The sequence below is a fragment of the Porites lutea genome, chromosome 14 (genome assembly GCF_958299795.1).
Source record: "Porites lutea chromosome 14, jaPorLute2.1, whole genome shotgun sequence".
In the NCBI taxonomy this organism is placed as follows: Eukaryota; Metazoa; Cnidaria; class Anthozoa; order Scleractinia; family Poritidae; genus Porites; species Porites lutea.
The window spans coordinates 20,049,321-20,071,512 of NC_133214.1; the positions used below are offsets into that span (position 1 = coordinate 20,049,321).

Consider the following 22,192-nt stretch of genomic DNA (forward strand, 5'->3'; position numbering starts at 1 on the left):
CATCTTTCATGCGAATTCTTGGCAAGTTATTGATGGCAAGAAGATGTCAGACGGAAGCTTGACAGTTTTAATTAGTTGATCTTCAATACATAAGCAGTACACGTTGTTGATCTTGGTTATCAAGTTTTTTTGTGTGTGATTTAAGTTCTTTCCTTTCTCTGGTTTAGGCCCATCTACTCGCGCACAGAAAATATTCCGGTCATAAGGTCCCCCCGCCCCCCCCTTCGACAAGAAACTGACGAAAACGTCACTTTAAAAGTGAATTCGTGCTACTTCAAACTTTTTCGCTCTCATTCCAACTCGTTCAATTCGTCAAATGTTGGCAAATTTTTCTAGAGTTGAATTCTAAGAGAATGTATCAAATTTCAGGAAAAGAAAAATAAAGTCGTCTTGTGTTCACGTCCTCGACAAAACGTGAAATTAGGCACTTTCACGACATAGTCGTGCAGTGACGGCAGAGAATTGTCCCAAAAAGAGTGATGCACGTGCAAAGGTAAACCTATTGCTTTTCTGCTGTTCTCGTCGGCGTCGTCGTCGTCTTTGCTTAAGCTGCCTGCTGACTCGTTTTGCTACCCTAAATAGGCGTAGTAGGTCATTTCCACGATGACGTCATTTTATTAATACGACCAGAATCCTTCATGGTTTTGCTTTCTTGTGCAAATTAAGGCTTTTGATATTTAAACCTCGCTGAGATTACCAAAAAGATTGTCGTCTTAGTGTTAATGCTAATAATGCTAATAATAATAATAATAATTATAATACAAGCTTTATTTATACTGGAGATATCTATCAGCATTATACAACGCTGGTCTTAACAAGATGTCCAGTAAATACAAATGCTGCATTGTGTAGTGGTCATAAGGTGTCCGACCTCCTCCTGAAGAATTCCATGGGCTTCTTCCGGGTTACATTATCGCAGTGCAAATTACTCTGTGTAACCAGACATCTCTCCCTCTCTCTTTCTCTCTCTCTTCCCTCTAGCCGTCTCCCTCTTCACAGCACAGTCAAATACAGATTTATGATCTGACTTTACAAATTCCTTCGCCTTATCGACAGTCAAAGGAAACTTGAGGTGTCGATTTCAGGGAATTGTCCATGATCTTAGACTTGAGTCGCATACAAGTTATGATCCTGTCCCATGACCTCTCGCTCTTCGTTATTGTGGTTAGCGACATCTCCGGCGCGCAATCTCTCGAGTCTTTTCTAGCGCGCGAGCGATACAAGTGTTTGGCATCAAAAAGGCGGTTCAAGCTAAACATCTATGGATGAAGTACTAAATTGTCACAATTCAACTGAAAGATATTGAGCAGTACATACCCGTGTTGCCGTTCATTACACTGTACAAAGCGCGGCTAGCTTTCGAGTCGGCATGAATTCCAAAACAGTGGCCGCTGAAATGAATCAGCTGTTGAGTTGCAATTTCTTGAAAGCGTGTTATTCTGTCTCTTATCAGTACTAAACGAAATTTAGAACATGAAATGAATCTTAACTTTATCCGCTCTTGGCAGTCAGATGCTTTAAACACTATTCACTGGCCGACAACTAATTGCTTTTAAGGATTAACTTAATCTTCTTAGTGATGCCGAACTCTGATTCAAGCAGATAACCACCAGACAAAGAGAGGCGATATTGTTATTTTCTGCCAAAGACCACCTTGGACATAACTGGGAGAAACAATTGAAGTAGTGTAGTTATTTGCAGTGCTCGAATGCTGTGACCTTTTCAAGACCTTTTGGTTTGGAACTCGAGGAAATAGGGGTTCAAAGTGTAATTCTATAAGGGGAAAATAACAGGCCTTCCCCTCTTCCTTATAAGCCCCCCTCAATTACCATGATTTCGCTCGGCACATGTAACAGTCCCTAAATGTAAACAAAATTCTTTGAAAACAACCTTATGTAATGATTATCTGATTACCAAAGGTTGGGTGTGAAATATTGGGTTTCCTATCCATAAATTTTAGGTATCATTTACTGAGTTTTTCAGTAATGCCGTCAGTGAAATGAAAAGACAGATGAACGGTTGCTTCTCTAGTTTTAGACAAGCCCCTCCTTCTCCAATAAACCACCCTCTCCCACAAAATGTCTTAAAAATTAACCCAATGGGAGAGACTAAACACATTTCAAATTCCAAGTATTGACTGAGTTGAGACTATCTTGTACCCTGAGCTCGGATCGTAAGATAAAAATATCGCAGCCCGCAATGTTATCATGCAGTCGCATCTTTTCTAACGTCCAGCTCTCTATAAAGGGGCCATGGCCCCTGCAAAAACATTTACTGTTGCTTTAACTGCCCAACAAATGCCTCTACTTACAATGTCCATCCGTCGATCCCTAAGAAAACTAATTATAAATTTAGTGACGGGCAGTAATTGAACCAGCACAGTCAGAGCGAGTCAGCTACATCCTCGGAGACCCAGGGGCAGATAGTGGGGGCGAAGGAAAGTCTAAACGGGCGGAAAAATATGGCACAAAGAAACGTTTCTCCGAGGATGAGTCAGCTAATGCGGCTGCATCTTGTGCAGACCTGGGTCAATAAATATAGCTAATGCTGTCATTACACATGAGTGGAAAAATATTACGCTAATCCTTACAGCAAAAAGACTGGGAAAATTAGTCAGCAATAAAACAAAATGCAAATATTAAAACGTACTTTGACCAATATTTTAGTCTCGGTCTGCTATCCTTAAAGATCCGGTTTACGTTTTGTTTTCTTTCTTGGTGTCCAAAAGAAAACGCCCAAGATGGAAGAAAAAAATCTCCTGACTAAAGAAGGTTGGGAAGGTTGGATTTTCGGGCACCTTGAAGAGTCTGGTTCGTGCAGAAGCCTTGGCGTTGTGGGAACTATTGTTTCAGATTTTGGTCTCTTTAGTATATTCTGTCTTATCAGCCTTTCCCACGACCAAGTAGGAGCGACGAGAAACGGCTGTTTTTTCAGGCTAGGTTGACTGATGCTTGGATATTGTTTATTGTCTTTTTCACGTCACTTAGTAAAGGAAGCATTCCAGTTTAAGAAACGCCAAAACGACGACTTTCTATAGATTACATACCTGTAGTGTATATTATATCCCGCGATCCTGTAGTCTTCATCGCAGCCGCACGGACCGGCTGCGAAGGAGATTGCCTAGCGATCCTTTTGATATTTGTTCCCGCGGGAAAAAGCGAAATCCGCGCGAATCTAGCGATCTAGGTGTTCTATTTTCGCTTCTTTTGATATTTGCTTTTGCGGGAAAAAGCGAAATTCGTGCGAAATAAGGGAAAGGAAAAATTCAGGGATACCAAATCAAAGAAAGCAGCGAGGCAATGATGAAAAGACGCGGCAAATACCTCGGAGTGCGTAGTAAATGGGTGGGCCGAGCGGTCATAGCAAGCCAACGGAAAGCGCCGATGAACTCCCGGTTTTTGTCGGTTTTATCGTTTCGTCGCGCGCATGTTCTTTCACGTTAGACCGCAGTTAAGGTTTTGTATTTCCGGTTTTTGTTTCTGTCAGCTCTTCTTTTATATCTGCACTTGATGTTTTACTTGGCTAAAACTCTTTTCACTCTTGGCATCACTCCTTGACTGAGATGTGTCAGGATTCGACATTTTAAGTCTGTGCACGGAATTCATTGTTGTTATCATTCAAATGAAACCTCTTTGAAAACCTTCGTCGCAAGCGTTTTTAAGTTCGGTGGAGCGAGAGCAAATGAAATGAAAGATCCTTTTCCTCAACGAACTTGCGCAGAAACGCTTGCTAGGCAGGCCACATTTTTGGCAGATCTTTTGGATGATACTTCTCTTTGCTATAGAAATGTCGTTTTTTTGTGAATTTTCGCTTTAGCCACTCCAAGGAATGGAAGGGTTTATTCTTATTTCAGTTTATAGGTCATTACGTGGGTTAGACAAGCAGTCACAGCAGGTAGCGATCCGTAAGGAAAGGGCTCCTGCAGGCAGATGCCCAAGACACTTCCTGTTTTGTCCCATTAGGAAAATAGGCTTGCCAGTGCTTCAGGCGTAGTTGGCTTTCTGTCTCCGTTGTTTCTGTTTAGTATTTTGTGCGCCCCTGTTTCTTAGCATGGTTTTTTTTGTTTTAGGGTTTTGTCTTTCTGTTTACGCCGGGTTTTGAATTTTGTGACAATGTTCCACAGTAGTTTCCATTCTTTCTAAACTCATGACTCCTCTGTTCCAAGTCTTAATGGGCGCTTATGGAAACAAGTTATTATTGAAATTTTCAACAAAACGCTTTTATCTATTTATAAATTTTAAGGTTTTTATGACTATGATGATGGGGGAAAACGATTTCCTTTATTATGTAACAGCTTTCTGTGATGTGATAAATAAATTAAGCGCGGAATTTCATGAATATAAGCTTAGTTATTATCTGCTGGTGCTTGAACCAACGGCTGAACTCGGACGAATGGCTGAAAACCATGGCTGATGTACCAAACTGTCAAGAATGAAATGAATTTGCCAAACGTTTAAAGAGCATATTAATTTTTATTTGGGCAGTCATAAATTAAACCTCTGAAATAGTTTTCCCTTTCAGTGTCTGATTTCACAAACTAAAATATTACATAAATTTGTAATATTATATTCAAGTTTTATTTCTACCATCCTGTTTATTCCAGCCTTTTAAAATATCGCTTTGCGTTAGGGTCATGTTACTGCTTCGTCCATTATCAATTTTATAATTAATTTTTATTTTTATGGTTCAATTAGAATTATGAATAATCAAGAGGTAAAAATGTTATAATTGTTACTGAAACATACAGTAATTCTTACATTTTGTTCTTATTTTGATATTAATGGGTGGTTTAATACCCCATGCTGGGAATAGGAACAGAAATTATATTTCTAGTTTCGGTGGCAGGCTCACGTGGCCTACCAAAAACATTAGACCTTTTTCTTGCAAATTTGATTTATTTGACATTTACTCAGCCCGATATATCACCTAGAAACGATTTTCCTGTGCAAAAAGCTTGACGCACGCGTTAAATGTATTTACGTTCAGTGACTAACTATTTCACCCGATTGACGGTTTTTAGCTGCTGTAAAAATCTGTTGAATCCACCGGATACAAGAAAGAAGTACCCGTTTTTTTACACACTATCGAGTCAAGTTATTAAACTTTCATAATTTGTTTTTGCAACATCTTAATAAAAAAAATCAGCTGAAATTAAGTGTTTTGTCGGATTTCCTCTCAGCTTGATCATTGTTTTCCCAGACTGGTGTATGAATCACCGACAGGATTAAAACCGTGGGAGGATTTTGATTTTTCCCCCTTAATTCGAGACGGAATGTTTCGTACATTAAAATAGCAGACTGATATTTGTCTTTCTTTGTCTTTGTTGACAATTTCCTACCTCTACGATAACATCTTTTTGTCCAAACCCCCGCGATACATTTTTAAATATTGGACGCGTAAAAATGATCTTCATTCGGTTCATTCATATATTGCGCAGCAAAAATACAGCAATATTTTCAAACATTTTTACCAAGAAAAGCAATTTAATAGCTGAGCAAGACGACTCCTTCAGGCGTCTTAATCTACAATAACAAGTCTTCCTTTGTCCTTATTGTTGTTTATTGCCATTAAAAATGAGTTCTTCTTTATTTTTCCCTCTGCTCTCTTTTCTATTGTTTCTGTAGTATTGGGGGCGGCGATGCTTTACTCAAGATTTCAATGTGATGAACGAATTCACGCTTTTTGAAACAAGGGATGGTAAATTTGTAAGACAAAGGTTCTTCCGTCCATAATCACTGCCATTCTGTTGTAACATCGTCGTGAGAAGCTGCAATAAACTCGTAAAAATTAAAATCATAAACAGGTGAAGAGAATATAAGGCAACAATGAATTCCTTGTCTCTTCAATGGGTAGTCTATTACCAAAAACATCGTAAATCACATGAAGTATGAAAAAACCCCTGTGTCGCCACAATAAAACCGCGCACTTGAGGACATGGTTAAACATTGTCCAAGGTCGCTGGAGGAGAACTTGCTATTTACCGTTTTATTGACTCCTATTCGAGTGTTTATCTTTGTTATCACGGAGCAGGGGGAGGTTAAATATGGCAAAACACTGGTACTTTAGCTAAACAGACACACAGCACAGCTTGCCAAGGGAGTTTTGATACACAAAGACGCACGAAAAACGGTGTCGAGAAGGAACGTCAATTTTAGCACGTACACATTTACGCTCTAAGAGCACACTTCAACTAACTGAGCCAAGAATTCACAAGTGATATTGGAATTATAAAGCCTCCAAAGACATAAATCTCTCAGTGTCGGAAACATTTCGTTTTTGAGGTTTCCCCTGAAGACGTGACAGTTTAGCTGGCACTGAATTCACTAGTTTCTCGGTTCGTGAGCTTTGGTCCTTAATTATTGTCTTTAAACGACAGGAAGACCATCGAACGCTTTTTCCTCAAACTCGCGAAGTGCTTGCAAATGGTCTCGCGCCTTCATTAATGTCACGAACGTTGTCAGTTTATAAAACATTACTTATCGCATTTCAGGTTCCCTCCCAATATGACAGTTTCCTTGACACCAATCAACATTTTTGTCTCGTGGCGAACTTTGCGGATGCGTCATCGCTTTTTTACCGTCCGCAAAATCTGCATAAACGCAGTCTTTCACCGATTTTCTTTGAGTTCCCCGAAGCGAAGCTAAAAAAAAATCGTCTGTGTTTAGCTTTAAAGAAGAAAAAAACTACCAAACTCGCAATTAGTTAATTTCGAATGATATTGTTTAGGAAGGTGTGGTAACTCTTTATCGGTGACCTACAGCCCATGTCTTTTGTTCGACTGTCATCGCTTTGCTATCTTGGTGTGTTAATGGCCTTAGAGGCGTGATGCAGTATAATAGTAGGTGCGAGAAAAGATATGCAGATCTCAAAATATCCAGCCAATAATCCGTGAGCAAATATTTGCTAAGCTTTAGCCTTTAGAATATTTGCATTCTGTTTAGTGGGCAAACATCTTACAGCGTACCAAGTAAGGCAAACGTCAAAGCAGCTTATAGACAGGAGATCAAACGACGCCTCAGTAGGATGCCATATACAAAAAGAGATCTTTTGTGGAAATTTTACAACAAAGCCAGATGAACCGAGGAGAATAGGCCTGATGAAGCGCTAATTTCCAAGGAATTGCGTTTCTTTCGCTAATGGCCTTGGCTTAAAGGTTCTATTCAGAGATGTGCGAATTACATGTCACAATTCACTAATGAGAGAGCTTCGCTCGCTGATTGGTCACCGTATGAATCTGTCAATATTGCTAATCTAATGACAAGGGCGACATGCAATCGTCTAAACACTTACAAAACACCTCGCTAAGACCAGAATGAATTCACTTTCAGAATAGCGAGCCAACGTAATGGCTGTAACACACAACAGCGTGTATATAGCGTGGCTCTTCTTGACCGTGTTCTGTTTCGTTTCTAGCAAAGAAAGGAAATGCGAAAAAATCAAAATCCCCATGTGCCAGAGCATTGGCTACAACTTAACTTCTATGCCAAATATGTTTAATCACGATACGCAGGAGGAAGCAGCGCTGGAAGTCCACCAGTTTTGGCCTTTGGTCGAAATCAAATGTTCGCCGGATCTGAAGTTCTTTCTCTGCTCTATGTATGCTCCAATGTGCCAGCCGAACTTTAATTATGATGTTCCCCCGTGTCGTTCGATTTGTGAAAGAGCGAGGACTGGTTGCGCGCCTCTGATGCGCCAGTATGGCTTTTCGTGGCCCGAACGGATGAAATGTGAAAATTTTCCGCAGCTCGGGGGCAACAAATTATGTATGGGTCGTAACGCAACCGAGACCAACCAAACGTCAACCACAACAACATCGCTTACGCCTCTTGTTCCCGATTCAGAACAGAAGGACACCGCTACACCGCATGTGAATGCTGTGAAAGAAAGTCACCATCAAGGCAATTGTTGTTCATGCAGGGCTCCGTTTGTATCAGTCAAGGACGAACGATTCAAACAGACTTTACGGGACGTTTCAACGGGGGGTGTATCAAGCTGTGTGATGCCCTGCAACGGAACGTATTTCACCGCGGATCAGGAAAACTTCGCATCGTTCTGGATCGGATTGTGGGCTGTTCTGTGTTTTATATCAACCCTTGTGACTTCGTTGACGTTTCTTATCGACATGCACCGCTTCAAATACCCTGAGCGGCCGATCATCTTTCTCTCGTTCTGCTACTGTTTCGTGGCTATTGGTTACATAATTCGTTTCTTGGCTGGATACAAAACCGTTGCTTGTGATTCCCAAGGTTTAATGCGCTACGAAACATCAGGACCAGCACCGTGTACTATCGTCTTTCTACTAATTTACTTCTTTGGCATGGCTTCTTCGCTGTGGTGGGTCGTACTATCGTTTACCTGGTTTCTATCCGCTGGTATGAAATGGTCAACAGAGGCCATAACGAACTATTCACAGTACTTTCACGTCGCTGCTTGGCTCGTTCCAGCTATACAGACGATCGCAGTTCTTGCTATGTCTACGGTAGACGGCGATCCTGTTAGCGGGATCTGTTTTGTTGGAAATCACAACCTCCGAAGTCTAATTATTTTCGTCGTAGTCCCGCTGGTGATATACCTCGTGTTCGGAACTTCCTTTCTAATGGCGGGATTTTACTCATTGATTCGCATTCGGAAAATTTTACGCATGCAGTCTGATAAACTGATCAAAACCGATAAATTAGAAAAACTTATGATTCGTATTGGGGTTTTCTCGGTTTTATATACTGTCCCAGCGACCATTGTTGTAGCTTGTTACTTTTACGAATTTGCCAACAGGGAAAGTTGGGAACGATCGGCGATATGTAAAGACTGCAGTGGACAGAAACAAGTTCGACCCGACCACTCTGTGTTTATTATAAAGTACTTTATGGCGCTGGTCGTCGGAATAACGTCAGGGTTTTGGATCTGGTCTGGAAAGACAATAGAATCTTGGAAAAAATTCTTACATCGTCTATTCGGCCTTTCGCAAGCTCGAAGGGAAAAGGTTCCAACGCTGACTGTGACGGCGACTGTTTGAACAGACTTAGTCAATGTTTGTTTTAATAAGAAATATTTAAGACCTGCCAGCCCACTCGCTTGAAAACGCACACCGTAATAAAAGGCTCTCTTTGAATACACAATATCGGATTATTGGGCCGTGAAGTACCGACTATGTGAAACATGCGCCTGTTGAAGAAGCTAAAACTGCCAAACACACAAGACACACGGAGCTTAATCCTTCCGGAATTATGAAACTGTTTAAAAAAATAACTATTGACCTAAAAACATCAACCACGTTTCCATGTCGAGTTAAACATTCATGAGTTAACAGACAAGTAAAATTTACATAAGCTAATGGCTGTAGCTCTCAGTTGTGAATGCGTTAAACGCGTCGTAAAGCTACGCTTTTAATGAGAAACATTTCCTTTGCGGGCGTCTTTGCCGTCCTATTCAACTTAGATCCAAAAATTGGGACATCTGTCATGATCGCAAATCCCGCTTTTTAGTGGTGAACAGCTGACCGAAGAATTTGCAAAGCTGATAGTAGATTTTTTGTAGATACGCAGAGAAACGTTGGCCATCTTTTTCAATAGTCTAATTACGACGCTAATTGAAGGTCCCAAAGGGAACATCAAGCTACTGGCCATTAGCGCCGAATCATTCAGTAGGGCACGGTCCATATAAGCGAGACTTGTAAACAGAACTTTCCCTCGCTAAATATTTGAAAAAAGAGATTATTTTTAGTATGATTGTATCATAAACTGTCTATGTTTGTTGTAGGATTTATTTTAAGATAACTTGCATTCCAGTTTACATTAAATAAGAAACAATTTCATGAAGAACAAGTACTCTCTTAGCTTGTGTTGCTGTTGTTTTAAGTTACAAACTCGTTCGACTGTTTGAACTAGAAAGACTCGTTAAAAGCGCTAACATTGAAAACCGATTGCGACACATAGAAGCAATTAGTGAACTACAGGAGTATCTAGATGTTCATCTTTTTTTCCTTTTATATGACAAAGCACTTAACGAACTAAAAAAAATAACAAAAGATTTAGTTGCGGTCGCGAAACAACCCACTAATTAGCAAGGCTGTCGTATCACACGCTTGTTAATCAATGTCTCGCTTTTCGCCTGGATGAAGAATTGAATTTTGATAACAAGCTTCTGATAATGCTTTCTTTAAAACTCTTCCTTTTTTAACCGTCCAAACTTGCAACTTGTTTATTCGAAGGCCGTCATTAAGGCGAAGTTAAACAATACTGCCATTTACTAATAAAAGCCATTCTTCGCCTTGCCTCATCCGGTCTTATGACGAGATATTCGCTCGCCAAAGTAACAAAGTAGCTCACTAAAACTTTAGTGTCCCTTCCAAAGAACAAACAAAAGCAATCTGGCCTCTTGTGAATAGCAGTGATATATTTTTTTTGAATGTCTAATGTCTTGTTTTAGGATAAAGTAACTTGTATTCGTGTTTTGAGGCACTGAGTAATTGTACGTGACTAGAATGAAAGAACAGGCACTTGAATACTGGCTTTAATGGGTTTAATTCTTCTAGCGATAAACACATCAGCTATCAGGCAAATTCCTGTCTTGAGAGCCAGGTGCACTGCACTGTAAAATGATTCAAGTAACCGTGTTGAGGTGATTGGTGATAAAAGCTGGATATTTCATGTAAGAATTCACTGTTTCAGGGGTAGCTATTTCTTAAATGGCGAGTCTACTGATTCCGCCACATGTGATCGCCTGACATTTCGCGTATTTTCCTTGTTTTGACTTCTTGCGACTTATAGGAAGATTATCATTAGCCGCGATTCTTTCGACGGATCGGATCGGAAGGATTGCCTTGGAAAACTAGAATTTCGCGAAACTTCCAATGAAAGGGATCACTGCTTCGTAGACAGACAATATTTCGAGCTCAATATACGCTAGATTTGAGGTACTATTCAAAGATTATTTGTGGACAGCATCTACCCCAAGCTAACTTAAATCGCATTATCGTGCCGACCTGCGCTAAGAAGCTTGTAACTTTAAGACCGTATTGCGGTGGAAATTCACGCAACGAGGCTAATACAGTAATTCTTGCTCAAACTTTAAGTGTCCTTTTCTAGACTTTAACTTGAATTAGATGTATCATTGTGGTCATTTAACTCATTGGTATAATCACGTTAGAAGAACGAAATAAATGGCTTATAAAATGAGTCGTGACGCCGTAAAACAATCTTACGGTAATCAAAAATAGATAAAAAGTTTGAGAAGGGATTTGCCAGTTGTCAAACTAATGCCAGCTTAATTTTGTCGGACTTTTTGGCAATAGATATTCAACGTATTTGGGCTCAGAATAAAGGTCACCCATGTTTATCCATCAGCTAGAAAAATGTTATTTTTACTCCTATAGTTTATTTTAAACATGAGAACTTCGGACTTTCAGATGTTTTGAAATCCGTTTCGTGTATTTTTCCAAGGTGACTAAAAAACGTTGATTACAATTCTCATTGTGAATGAGTAAAATTTGCTGTAAAGTACTCATTATATGTTATGGCACATAATTCGTTTACAAGTAAAGTCGTAAAAAATACCTAGTTATACAGAAATTTGCTTTATTGCCATGAATCTTGCAGAATGTCATGCCACGTTTACTAATATTTTACAAGGCGACCAGTGGTCTCCTCAAAGAGCCAACAATCAACAAACAATACTATCCCTCCTCGAAGCTGCATATTTTAATGAAGAAAAAATCTTTAGACCCGACTTCTAGTCAGTAAGTGTTGTTCACAGACCCGAAAACCCAGTAGCATAGAGTGCCGCTAAATGAGAGCTATCAAATTTATAAGTCTTGCAGTAAAGGAATTTTAGGCTGAAACAAGGATGGCCTCTTTCAGGTACGTCACGTGTTTTGGTGACATTAGTCTCAAACCTGCGTGAGTTTACTGGTGAGTGGCTGACTTTGCACGTGCGTGCAGAGCTGGGTGGCCGTGGTTGCGAGCGACGAATTTTAATAAGCAACCCGTTGAAACACGGTAAAGACATTTGGGTGGGTATCAAGATGGTTAGAAACGACAAGAAGGAAAATTGTCGTGACTTGCCCAAGCTAAGAAAGACATCACAAAGTAAAGCACACAAAGACACTCAGAACTGCCAGCATTAACAGTCGCGTCACGTTTTCAGTGGATTTGACAGATGTGTTTTTCAGAGCGTGTACTGGCGACGCCACAAGTCCTAGCAAAAAATGACACTTGTTCCCCTAAAATCGCCCGCGCCACGTGCTCGCCCACGCCCGGAACCCAAATTAAGATTTCGCTCGTAGCGTAAACATTCACGATAATATTATATAATCTTCTCTTTTTCCAGATTATAAGAGTTGCTCATGCCTCAATGTGTGTAACACGGGTGTAAAAGCACAGTACGATGTGGTAAGATTGACGCGCACGTTACGACTGAAAAGAACACCAGTTATCGCCTCCAACAGGTCACCAAGTGTTCCATGCCTTTTCTTTGTAAGATGAGAAACTGCAGCATTTTTCCGACAGGAAATTGTTGCGTTATAAGTCTGGTCTCGAGGCAAAAAAAATTAACTTTGTTTCCCGAGAAATTAATGATTAAGCGAAAAAAAATTCAACGCGTACAAATCTATTAAAGTAATCTCAAAAAGCGAACAAAATTTGTGAGAAACAATGCACTGTTACCCTCTGACATCATAGATTTTGGAATGTTACCTGTTCAGCTAAAGAGACAATTTCGGCGGGAATAGTTAGAAGTCATGTGACCTTGAAATAACCAATGAGATGGTGAAAAAATTCCAGCTATATAACAAATAGACTTGAGAAAGACGTATGCCTGGAAGACAGCAAAGATTTAAATCAGTGTTCTAGAATATGACCAGCCTAAGCACTTTAGGTAACGGCTATAAACAATGGTTTGAATTTATTAGGTAGCGGGGGGGGGGGGGGGGGGGCGTTGGTGTGAGGGTGTGGAAATGTCCGAATATTTTTTTGCCGATTACCGCTTTAGAGTCTGTGATAACTATAGGCTCCGAGGTTTGAATAAGATTGCCATTGTTCTTTATAACGTAATGAGTTAAAACCTTAGACGATTCACCTCTCAGTAATCAGTTTAAGACGGTTCATCCGGGGAGTAAGTGGAATATCCAAATATAGGCCTTTCTGGAAACATGAAAACGATTCGCTTTGGAGAAATAATGTAGACAGGACTGAAAGAGCATATTAAAATAAGGTAACCTGAAAATGTTCAGTCGTATATACACTTCAAAAGTAGTGGTGGCAATGACCACCGAAAATTAGAAGGATTTGTATAGGAAAAACGGGCAACTCTTGCCACCCAGTCACAGTTGAAATCTTCTTAGTGGAGGAAATCCTATGTGGAGGAGTAATTTTCTGTACGTCTGCCAAGGTAAAACAAATAACGAACCCTTGTAAAAAACACCGTTACAAGGACAAATAATAATCGCTCTAATGTACGATAATGAACAATTTGTGGGTGTGCTTTTGGCATTGAAGGAAGCAGACATCTATTAAAGCCTTTATATAAAAGCCTCTTTATCTGTGAAGCGGGCATTAAATTTCGTCATATTATCTTATAAATATTAAATCAGAAAGGTCATGAGGAAATAATAGGAAATGATATTGATAAGACGGAATGTCTGACATCCGTTATAACGACTTCTTCCCCGCTGTTTCTTGATAAAGGAAATCTTAAGAACGAGAAAAGGAAAGTATTTGAATTAGTTGAATTTTGATATTTAGGAGAAGTGAATAGCCACTTTCGCGACCTCCTCACGCCTTTTTAAAACTGTTAAAACAGGCGGAAATGAGAAGTGAGAAGCAGGGACAAAAAAAAAAGCAGCAAAAAATTATCAAATATATAATAATGAATATCTTCTGAAGTCTGATCTACATTCAATGAATTTTATTTTGTTATTCTGTACGTTTTGAATTTTGGGACACAAAACTGCTATTCCTGAGTTAGTTTCACAGTCTTCTTTTCTTTGCTTCTTTGTTTATACTCGTTGACAGTAGGCTCCTGTCATTGTTTAAAAGCGTGTGCTTTTCAGTTTCAAATGTTAAGACAGACTCCATCAGGAAATTGAGTAATTTTAATTTTCAGTGGACAAAAACCTTGTACCAGAATAATTTAAACAATATCGCATTCTTTTTTACATTTTTCAAGGGTTATAGATATAATAAGTTATCTGTAATAGCACCAAAGACTATTTCTCATGGGAGCCCGTGAAAATAAATATCATATTTCACAAAAATTGTGAAAACACAGGTAAAATTCTGAAAATTACATGTGCAAGATGACATTTTTTTAAAATTTGACATTTATTTTCTCGGGCTCTCATTAGAAATTTTCTTTGGTGTTATTACAGATAACTAATCAGGGGCACCCAACGAGAATAAAGTTTAAAACCACTTAAACATAGCATTGTAAAACTATTTTAGTATCTAAACGGTAGATAAAGGCATATTTTTATCCCCTAAAAATGTTTTATCTGTTCGGATTTCCTAGCTGAAAGTCTAGTGGTCCGAAAATTATAGGGATCAAAACGTAGCTTTTCAAAAATTTCAGCCAGAAAAAGGCTCCCGAAAATTCTAGGTGACCTTTTTAGGGTAAAAATCCGTTAAAAATGGGTAATTATACCAGTTTTTAGATGTTCGAAAATCCTAGGAGAGGCAGGCAAGCAAGAAATTTTACAACAAATGTTCCGAAAATGCTAGATCTTAAATCGTCTTTCGAACAGATATTTTCCGAAAATTATCGTTGGGTGCCCCTGACTAATCACGTCTATAAGCCTTGAAAAATGTAAAGAGAATGCGATATTGTTTAAATTATTTTGTCCGCTGAAAGTTAAAATTACTCAATTTCCTGATGGATTCCGTCTTAAACTTTTTGCCACACAGTCCGAAAACCTTTTAATTCGAGGAAGAGAGCTGACAGCATAATTCCAGGGGAAATATAGGAATCAGTTTTTTTCACTTACAATATTAATCAGGAAATTTTTAAAGGAAAACTTGTCCGTAAGAATGCGACGTTTTTAGGACGACATCCCTTTCCTGGTAGTTTCACGAGAAATTGGAGAGATAAATATGAAACCGGAAAAGTCCTCTTTAAATTGCGGGGGTTTTTGACGTGAGTCCTGTTTCCGCCGAATTTTTTATTTTCCATTCCTTTTAGCCAATAACTGGAAACGGAAAAGCGTCTGTTCATCCATTGAATTTCCTAATTCCTTTAACTGGGTTCATAATCAATAGACGAGTTTTCCATCGAATTTTCTCGTTGGTTGAATGTCTATACTTTACCGAGGTTTGAGAACACCAAAACCAACGTATCCGAACAAACCACATCCGTCAGTTGAGGCCCATTTCTCACTAAGCTCCCCTTGTTTAAGTTCCCTCTCACTCCCCTGCAATCTAAGCGTACTTGTTACTTTTTAACCAAACTAGTAATGAATTGTAATATAGCTGGAAATTTGTTCCCTTCAGCGCACGCTCTCATTGGTTACTTCGAGGTCACATGACATCTAACAATGAAGCTGTTTCACACCAAAATCTCTGAACGGGCAACATTGCAAATTCTATGACGTCAGAGTGTAACATAACAACATAACATAACATAGTCTTTATTAACGTGTCTAGTCGGCCCAGTCAGTAACAGCGAATGTTGACCGACGACCGCCGTTACACCGAGGTTAAATGAATTTCCAGCTTCAAGAGAGATTCTCGGGAAACAAAATTAACTGTTTACCGATAACAATCTGAACAAATGACGAAAACTTCATGTGTCCTGATCAAAGTAAGACAAGTCACGTGACTGACAAATGTATTAAACTGATAAGGAAAAGGTGAATACATCTTCGGAGACACAGGAGGAATGTGGTGGCGAGGGAGGGAAATCATAACGGTGGTCTCATATTGATGATTGATTTGTTTTATAGGTAGCGCCAATAATAATGATGATCTTTTGTTGAGGATGAAGACAACATGTAAAGTATTTCACAGTCGTCCGTTCAGCAAAGCGCTGAGCGTCAGAGTGTATTGTTTAGGGACTGGTCAAAAAGTATAGGTGGGTGTGGGCTGGAGCAGAGAGGGGGTGGGTCATGAGGTTTTGAGCCTTGTGCAAGGGGTGGGTCGTGCAATTTTCAGCTACCCTTAGGGGGTGGGTCACCCTATTTTTAACTAACTACTAACAAGGCAGTAGACTGCACTTGTTATATGAAACACAGCCAGCTGCAATTATTGCTAAAATACTCACAAACCTGTTGTGCGAGAAAATACAAAGGTTGACAGGCCGCACATCTATAGGGGCGTGGAACCCTCTGTTAACCTTTTTTTTTTCGGCTCTAACGAGCATGTCCTTTAACGATTTTCCTTTGTTGTAAGGAAATGATTAATGGTTCTTTAAAGATTTGTTGAAGTTATAGTTGGTTTTGTATAAGATTCCATTTTTTCATTCAAGCTTCCTTTATAGTAGACACTGAGGGTTGGTATTGTGTCACGAATGGCAATATTTCTTTTTCCTCCTTGTTGTGTTGTTTTAGGAGTTTAGACTCCCTTTTGTGAATTTTATTTCTGATAGTAGGTTATCTATCAAAGATAGGGGGCACACAGCGAGAATATAGTTCAAAACTACTTAAACATAGTATTGTTAAACGTATTTTAGTATTTAAACAGTAGATATAGGCATATTTTTATCCCCTAAAAATTTTTCATCTGTTCGGATCTCCTAGCTTAAAGTCTAATAGGTATCAAAACTTACCTTTTCGAAAATTTCAGCCAGAAAAAAGGCTCCCGAAAATTCTAGGTGACCTTTTTAGGGTAAGAATCCCTTAAAAATGGGCAATTATACTATTTTTTTAGATGTTCGAAAATCCTAGGAGGGGCAGACAAGCAAGAAATTTTACAACAAATGTTCCGAAAATTCTAGATCTCAAATTGCCCCTGAAAGATTGTGGGTAGCCTCCGTCCGTCAAGCGTTTTTTTTTTTAAATTGGAATTATTTTCCTTAAAGGTTTTTTCTGAGGAGTTTTTTCTTAGGATTCTTAAGGCTTCTCCTTTGACAAATTCTTTTTTTAACATTTGGAGGGTTACACGAGGTAAAATGTGTGCAGGTGCAAAAAGCTTTCCGTTTGTTTTAAATGTGTCTTTGCATCAAGGATAGATTTTTCCCTGAATCTTGTGCCTTTGTATACAAACTTGTCTAAAAACGCAGTCTCAGTGTCAAATGTTTCGGCCGTGAATTCAATAGTTAGGTGATGTAAGTTTGCTTGTTCAATGAAGGCTTCGATTTCTGGTCTACTCATGTCCCATAGGGAAAAGATATCGTGTATGTGGCATTTCCAAACTGTTGTTCTAAAGACAGTTTTGCTTAGAGTTGTTGTTTCAATATATGTCATGAAAATATTGACAAAGGAATCAAAACTGCTGTCTTTGTGCCCATTGCAGTTCCATGGTTTTTTAGGTAGTGCTTTCCACTGAAGTGGAAGAAATTTTCTTTGAGGATTAATCTAAGCATTTCCGGCAAGTAATGTGTAGGAATGGGTTGTCTTTGTTGAAATTTTCGTATGCTTTGTGACAGATAATTTCAACATACCTTCGTTTTGCTGCATATTTGTGTCAAGACTCATAACGTCCATTGAAACAAGAAATGTTCGGTTTTTCACATTCGTCTTTTCAGTGAAAGGTATGATTTCTGTGATTTTGATATTGGTTGTAGCAGTGTATTAACAAATTTTGTCAAGCACAGAACAAGGTTTTATGGATTGTTATGAGAAAACCGAACATCCATGTTTTAACTAGGGGGTGGGTCATGAAATTTCCAACCTTGCTTTAGGGTGGGTCAGTCATTTTTGTGCCGAAGGGAGGGGGTGGGTCATGTGTTTTTTATCAACCACATTTCCAAATGCTCCGGCCCACCCCCCCCCCCCCCCCATACTTTTTGACCAGTCCCTTATGACGAGACAGGTTATAAGACAGAAAATCAAGAACGCGGAAAACAAATTTTTTAGTCAGAGTACTTAGTTAGTTACTGCTTGAGAACAGACCGACCTATTCAGGACTACTCTACCATTGGCGATCATATAACTTCAAAGCGATAACACCCAGCTTGAATTGAAAAAGCTAGGCGTGTTTATTATCATTAGACTTTCAGCATTAGACCACTTTATTGGGTAGCCCAATGTAGGCCCTTTATGGGCTTCTTATTCATGTCTTAATGAGATTCAATTTTTGAAGCAAGAACCAGCTTACAAAAAAGTAAGACCGGATCCTAATAAAGGATCCAATCAGCAAAAAGTGAAAATATAAAACAAAAGAAGCAAGGCTGATTTTACAGTCGGAAATATATGTATTATATAGAGACGAGTGTTTTACTGGAAAATATACCACTCGTAAAATTCATAAAAACTACATCCGGGACCCCAGTGGTCAGGAGCCCATCGGTTTATTTTCCATAATTTATCGATGACGTAATTTTTGTAATTTCCCTCTATTATTCTATGGATGTCATTTTGTCTATATAATAAAAAGAACATTACATGGCGGCTTGAAGAAATGAATTTTATTTTCTCGTGGCAAAAACAATATCTTACGAACGAGCGCAGCGAGTGAGTAAAATATTGTTTTGCCACGAGAAAATAAAATTCATATCTTCGCGCCACCGTGTAATATCCTCTTTATATTTTTCCAATATTTTTTAGAATTAGGCACGGCCTTCCTTCTTCAGGGTCTTACATATAATGAAGAGGTTAAGCTCAGACGTTTCAATTTGAAAAAAAAAAAAAAAGAATAGTGTACAATTTGATACTATAATAACACGTGAACGTTGAAAACAAAAACTGTTGAAGTAATGATTGAAAGAAATTTGAAATATAAAAATAGTATAAACAAATGATATCAAATAAATATACCTGGTGTTTTGAAAACCGGGCTACTAAAAAATGTCAGTCTCTCATACTGATTGGTAATTTAATGGCCCTTGTTACTTGAAAAGTAAAATTTCACCTCAAAAAGAAATTATTGAATACATGAGCCTCCATTTGATAGAATCGTCTGTCTTGAAGGTAACAAAAGTTAAGTTTTCCTCATTAATCTGGAAAATAAGGCATTTTAAGGGGCAATTTTTAGTGTCGGTGTCACCGATTGCAAAGCCATTTCCCCAGTTCACCCCATTTTTCATTGAAGGTTGTCTCCCAAAAACAATCTAAGCCAACACCGCTCAACAAAACAAAGTCCTACAACCACCAGTTCAACTGCTTGCTGACTAGGAACATTATGAACAGAGTGGGTCATTGCTTGCATGCAAACAGCACAAACAAACTGCATAAAGAGTGCAAAAACATATCAAATTTTACAACACCCCCACCCCCTGGAATTTAACTAGGCTACCCCAAATGCATACCAGATGATAGCCCTGTGTCTGTGCAACAACATGACACCCAGCCAGGCACAACCCCTCCTTAATTTGAGGAAGCCGGACATTGAGCTTTGAAAGACAGGGGTAAGCCCAGGTACAAAAACTCAGCAAATCTGCACTCTAGCACAAAGTCTTTACAACAACCCCACCCCCTGGAATTTAACCAGGCTACCCCAAATGCATACCAGATGATAGCCCTGTGTCTGTGCAACAACATGACACCCAGCCAGGCACAACCCCTCCTTAATTTGAGGAAGCCAGACATTGAGCTTTGAAAGACAGGGGTAAGCCCAGGTACAAAAACTCAGCAAATCTGCACTCTAGCACAAAGTCTTTACAATACCCCCACCCCCTGGAATTTAACCAGGCTACCCCAAATGCATACCAGATGATAGCCCTGTGTCTGTACAACAACAGGACTCTTAGTTCGACGGAAGCCCCCTCAAAAATTATTAGCTGACCCAACGGGGGCAACAGCCCGGCCCGTAGGGCCGGGCTGTTGCCCCCCTCGTGCATATTTTCTGGAATTTCCACTGATTTCTGTCAATTCCAGGAAGTTATTTGGAACCCATGGTTAATTAAGAGGTGAGGGTGGTTAGTCCTGAAGAGCGAGATTGTTATTTTTACACTAAAGGTATCAGGGCTTTAAGCAAATTAAGTTTTGAAAGATTGCCTGCAATGTGCTGGACTTGACTTAAGATTTCAGGCAACCCGGTTTTGAAAACTCCAGGTAGAAATGAGATAGATGATAACAAATGAGATTGCCTAAGAACGTCACGTGACTTCCATACGGGAAAACAAAGAAGGCAAGCCAAGCTTAACAGGGTTATCGTCCTATAATCACTAAGAACAGTTTGAGTCTGACATGCATGTGGCCGGTTAATATGTCTAATATACATCTTCAAATTAAATTCTTTAATTCTTTATTGATAAATAAGTACACAAAGCACAAATTAACGATAATAAGATGCCAAAGCCAGAGGCTTATATGGCGTAGGTCAGAGAGTTACGATGTTCTGCTAAGTTACAATGAGAATAAAAATTAATAAGTACAAGATTTACAGAGAAAGGCAAACTATTACAACATATAAAGAATTATTACTACATATAAAGCAAAATAAACATAACAATTAATGATAGTGTGCAAAAAGTAATAAAGAAAAGGGTTTGAAGGTTAGGTCCTTGTGAGTCACAAAATTTGGTGTCAAAACTGAGCTAAATTTTCGTAAGCCAAGAAAACAGCGTTTGATAATTTTTAGCAGCTCAAGATTTGTGTTTGAATAAATAGGCCTGTTAATTTTTCAACTTGCAATCCATTTCCATCCTAGTTAGTTGAGTTTAGTAAGATTAAGGGGATACGTTTCAGTGGCGGAACCAGGGGAGGGGCCCGGGCCCTTATATTTAGACCAAACTGAGGGCCCGAAGGGCGAAAAAAAATCTTTTTGGTGACCAGACATCCCCCGCTTATCTAAGGGTCTGGATGACCGCCCGCTCCCCCCCCCCCCCCCCCCCACCCCTCGCCCCTTATCTCAAGGTCTGGATCCGGCACTGACTTTTGAACAACATGCACCGATCGAACCAACACGTTCGAGTTTTTCTTTCGTCTCAATGTGTTTTCAAGGTTACATAGGTAATACCAAAAAATGTACCATTCATTGTTGTCATCAGTCTAACAAGGTCAGATTATGAGATTTTATAATCTGTTTCATCAAAGCCATAATGCCCCTTGGTTTCTAAATTTTACGTCTTTTACTACAATGAGCGTGACTATCAAAAATAGCATTATTGTAAAATGGAGACCATGTGTAACTTTTGATGTCTGACGTCAATAACGTCGATCATGCGGAAGGTAATGTTTAAATATTACTTTCGCTTTCCATCAGCTTCGAGCACCCTCGTTCTTGATGCTTTCTCTGGTTTTCCGTGGATTAATCTGGGCAAGGTAAGTGATCTGCGTTGAACGTTCAGTGAAATTCATGCTTCAGTATTTCTCGTAGTTTTAAATAGCGGGATCTTTTGTGGTGTCCTGATACAGTGTATAGGTTGATTAAAAAATTCACTCTTTGCGCGCCGTATTATATGATGGCCTCAGCGGTTTACATCGTTATCACTACCTGTCTTGGTTTCTGTTTGTTGCACCGTATAGAATTTATGATGGAGAAAAGATTTTGTTTGTTTCGACTGGCTGGTTCTTCGAAACCGATTAAATTTTCACATAAATATCTGAATCAGGCAACATTTGCGTCGTACATTTCTGTATATTTCCTTGCTCGTCTGCTGAATCATTAAAACTGAACTCTCTGTGAATTGTCAGTTTTTATGTCTTGCCCTTTGCGGTCGTTTTTTCGCTTATCAAAAATACGTACATTGAAGCGATCATTACCGTCTTGTAGAAATATACACGTCTCTCCTTGGGGTTCAGTCATGGTGCAAGATCAAAACAAGTCAAAACGAACGATTGCTTCATGTTTTTAACATTGTGGGAAAGGCACGCACATACCAATTAAATAAATCACAGAAAATCTAAACAGGTTTAATGTCTTGAGTAAAAGCAAGTAGTTGCGAAAACCTATAACCAACAACAAAGGAGCACGTGCCTAGGGTACTAGTTGGTGTAAGACTTCCCAAAATGTCCCGAGCCAGTGCTCACTACTATATATGAACACTACTGTGACTGAACAGTAAGGTCAGCACTTATCTTCGGTCGGATTTCGTAAACGTATGACGTCACGCTCGCCACGTGGTATGACTCATTCATGCTTTTGCTTTGATCGTCCACTCTGAATTG

At 39.2% G+C, this 22,192-nt stretch overlaps 1 protein-coding gene across 1 annotated transcript; it reads left to right on the top strand.

The window, feature by feature from the left end:
- The first annotated feature begins 6,656 nt into the window (after positions 1 to 6,656).
- Positions 6,657 to 9,824, top strand: LOC140925180 (frizzled-5-like). The gene has a single exon (XM_073375144.1). The coding sequence runs from the start codon at positions 7,346 to 7,348 to the stop codon at positions 9,011 to 9,013; it is 1,668 nt and encodes a 555-aa protein (XP_073231245.1). The 5' UTR covers positions 6,657 to 7,345; the 3' UTR covers positions 9,014 to 9,824.
- Positions 9,825 to 22,192: the final 12,368 nt, after the last annotated feature.

Excerpts from the sequence above, each read along its gene's own strand:
- LOC140925180 (XM_073375144.1), top strand. The coding sequence starts at position 7,346 with ATGGCTGTAACACACAACAGCGTGTATATAGCGTGGCTCTTCTTGACC.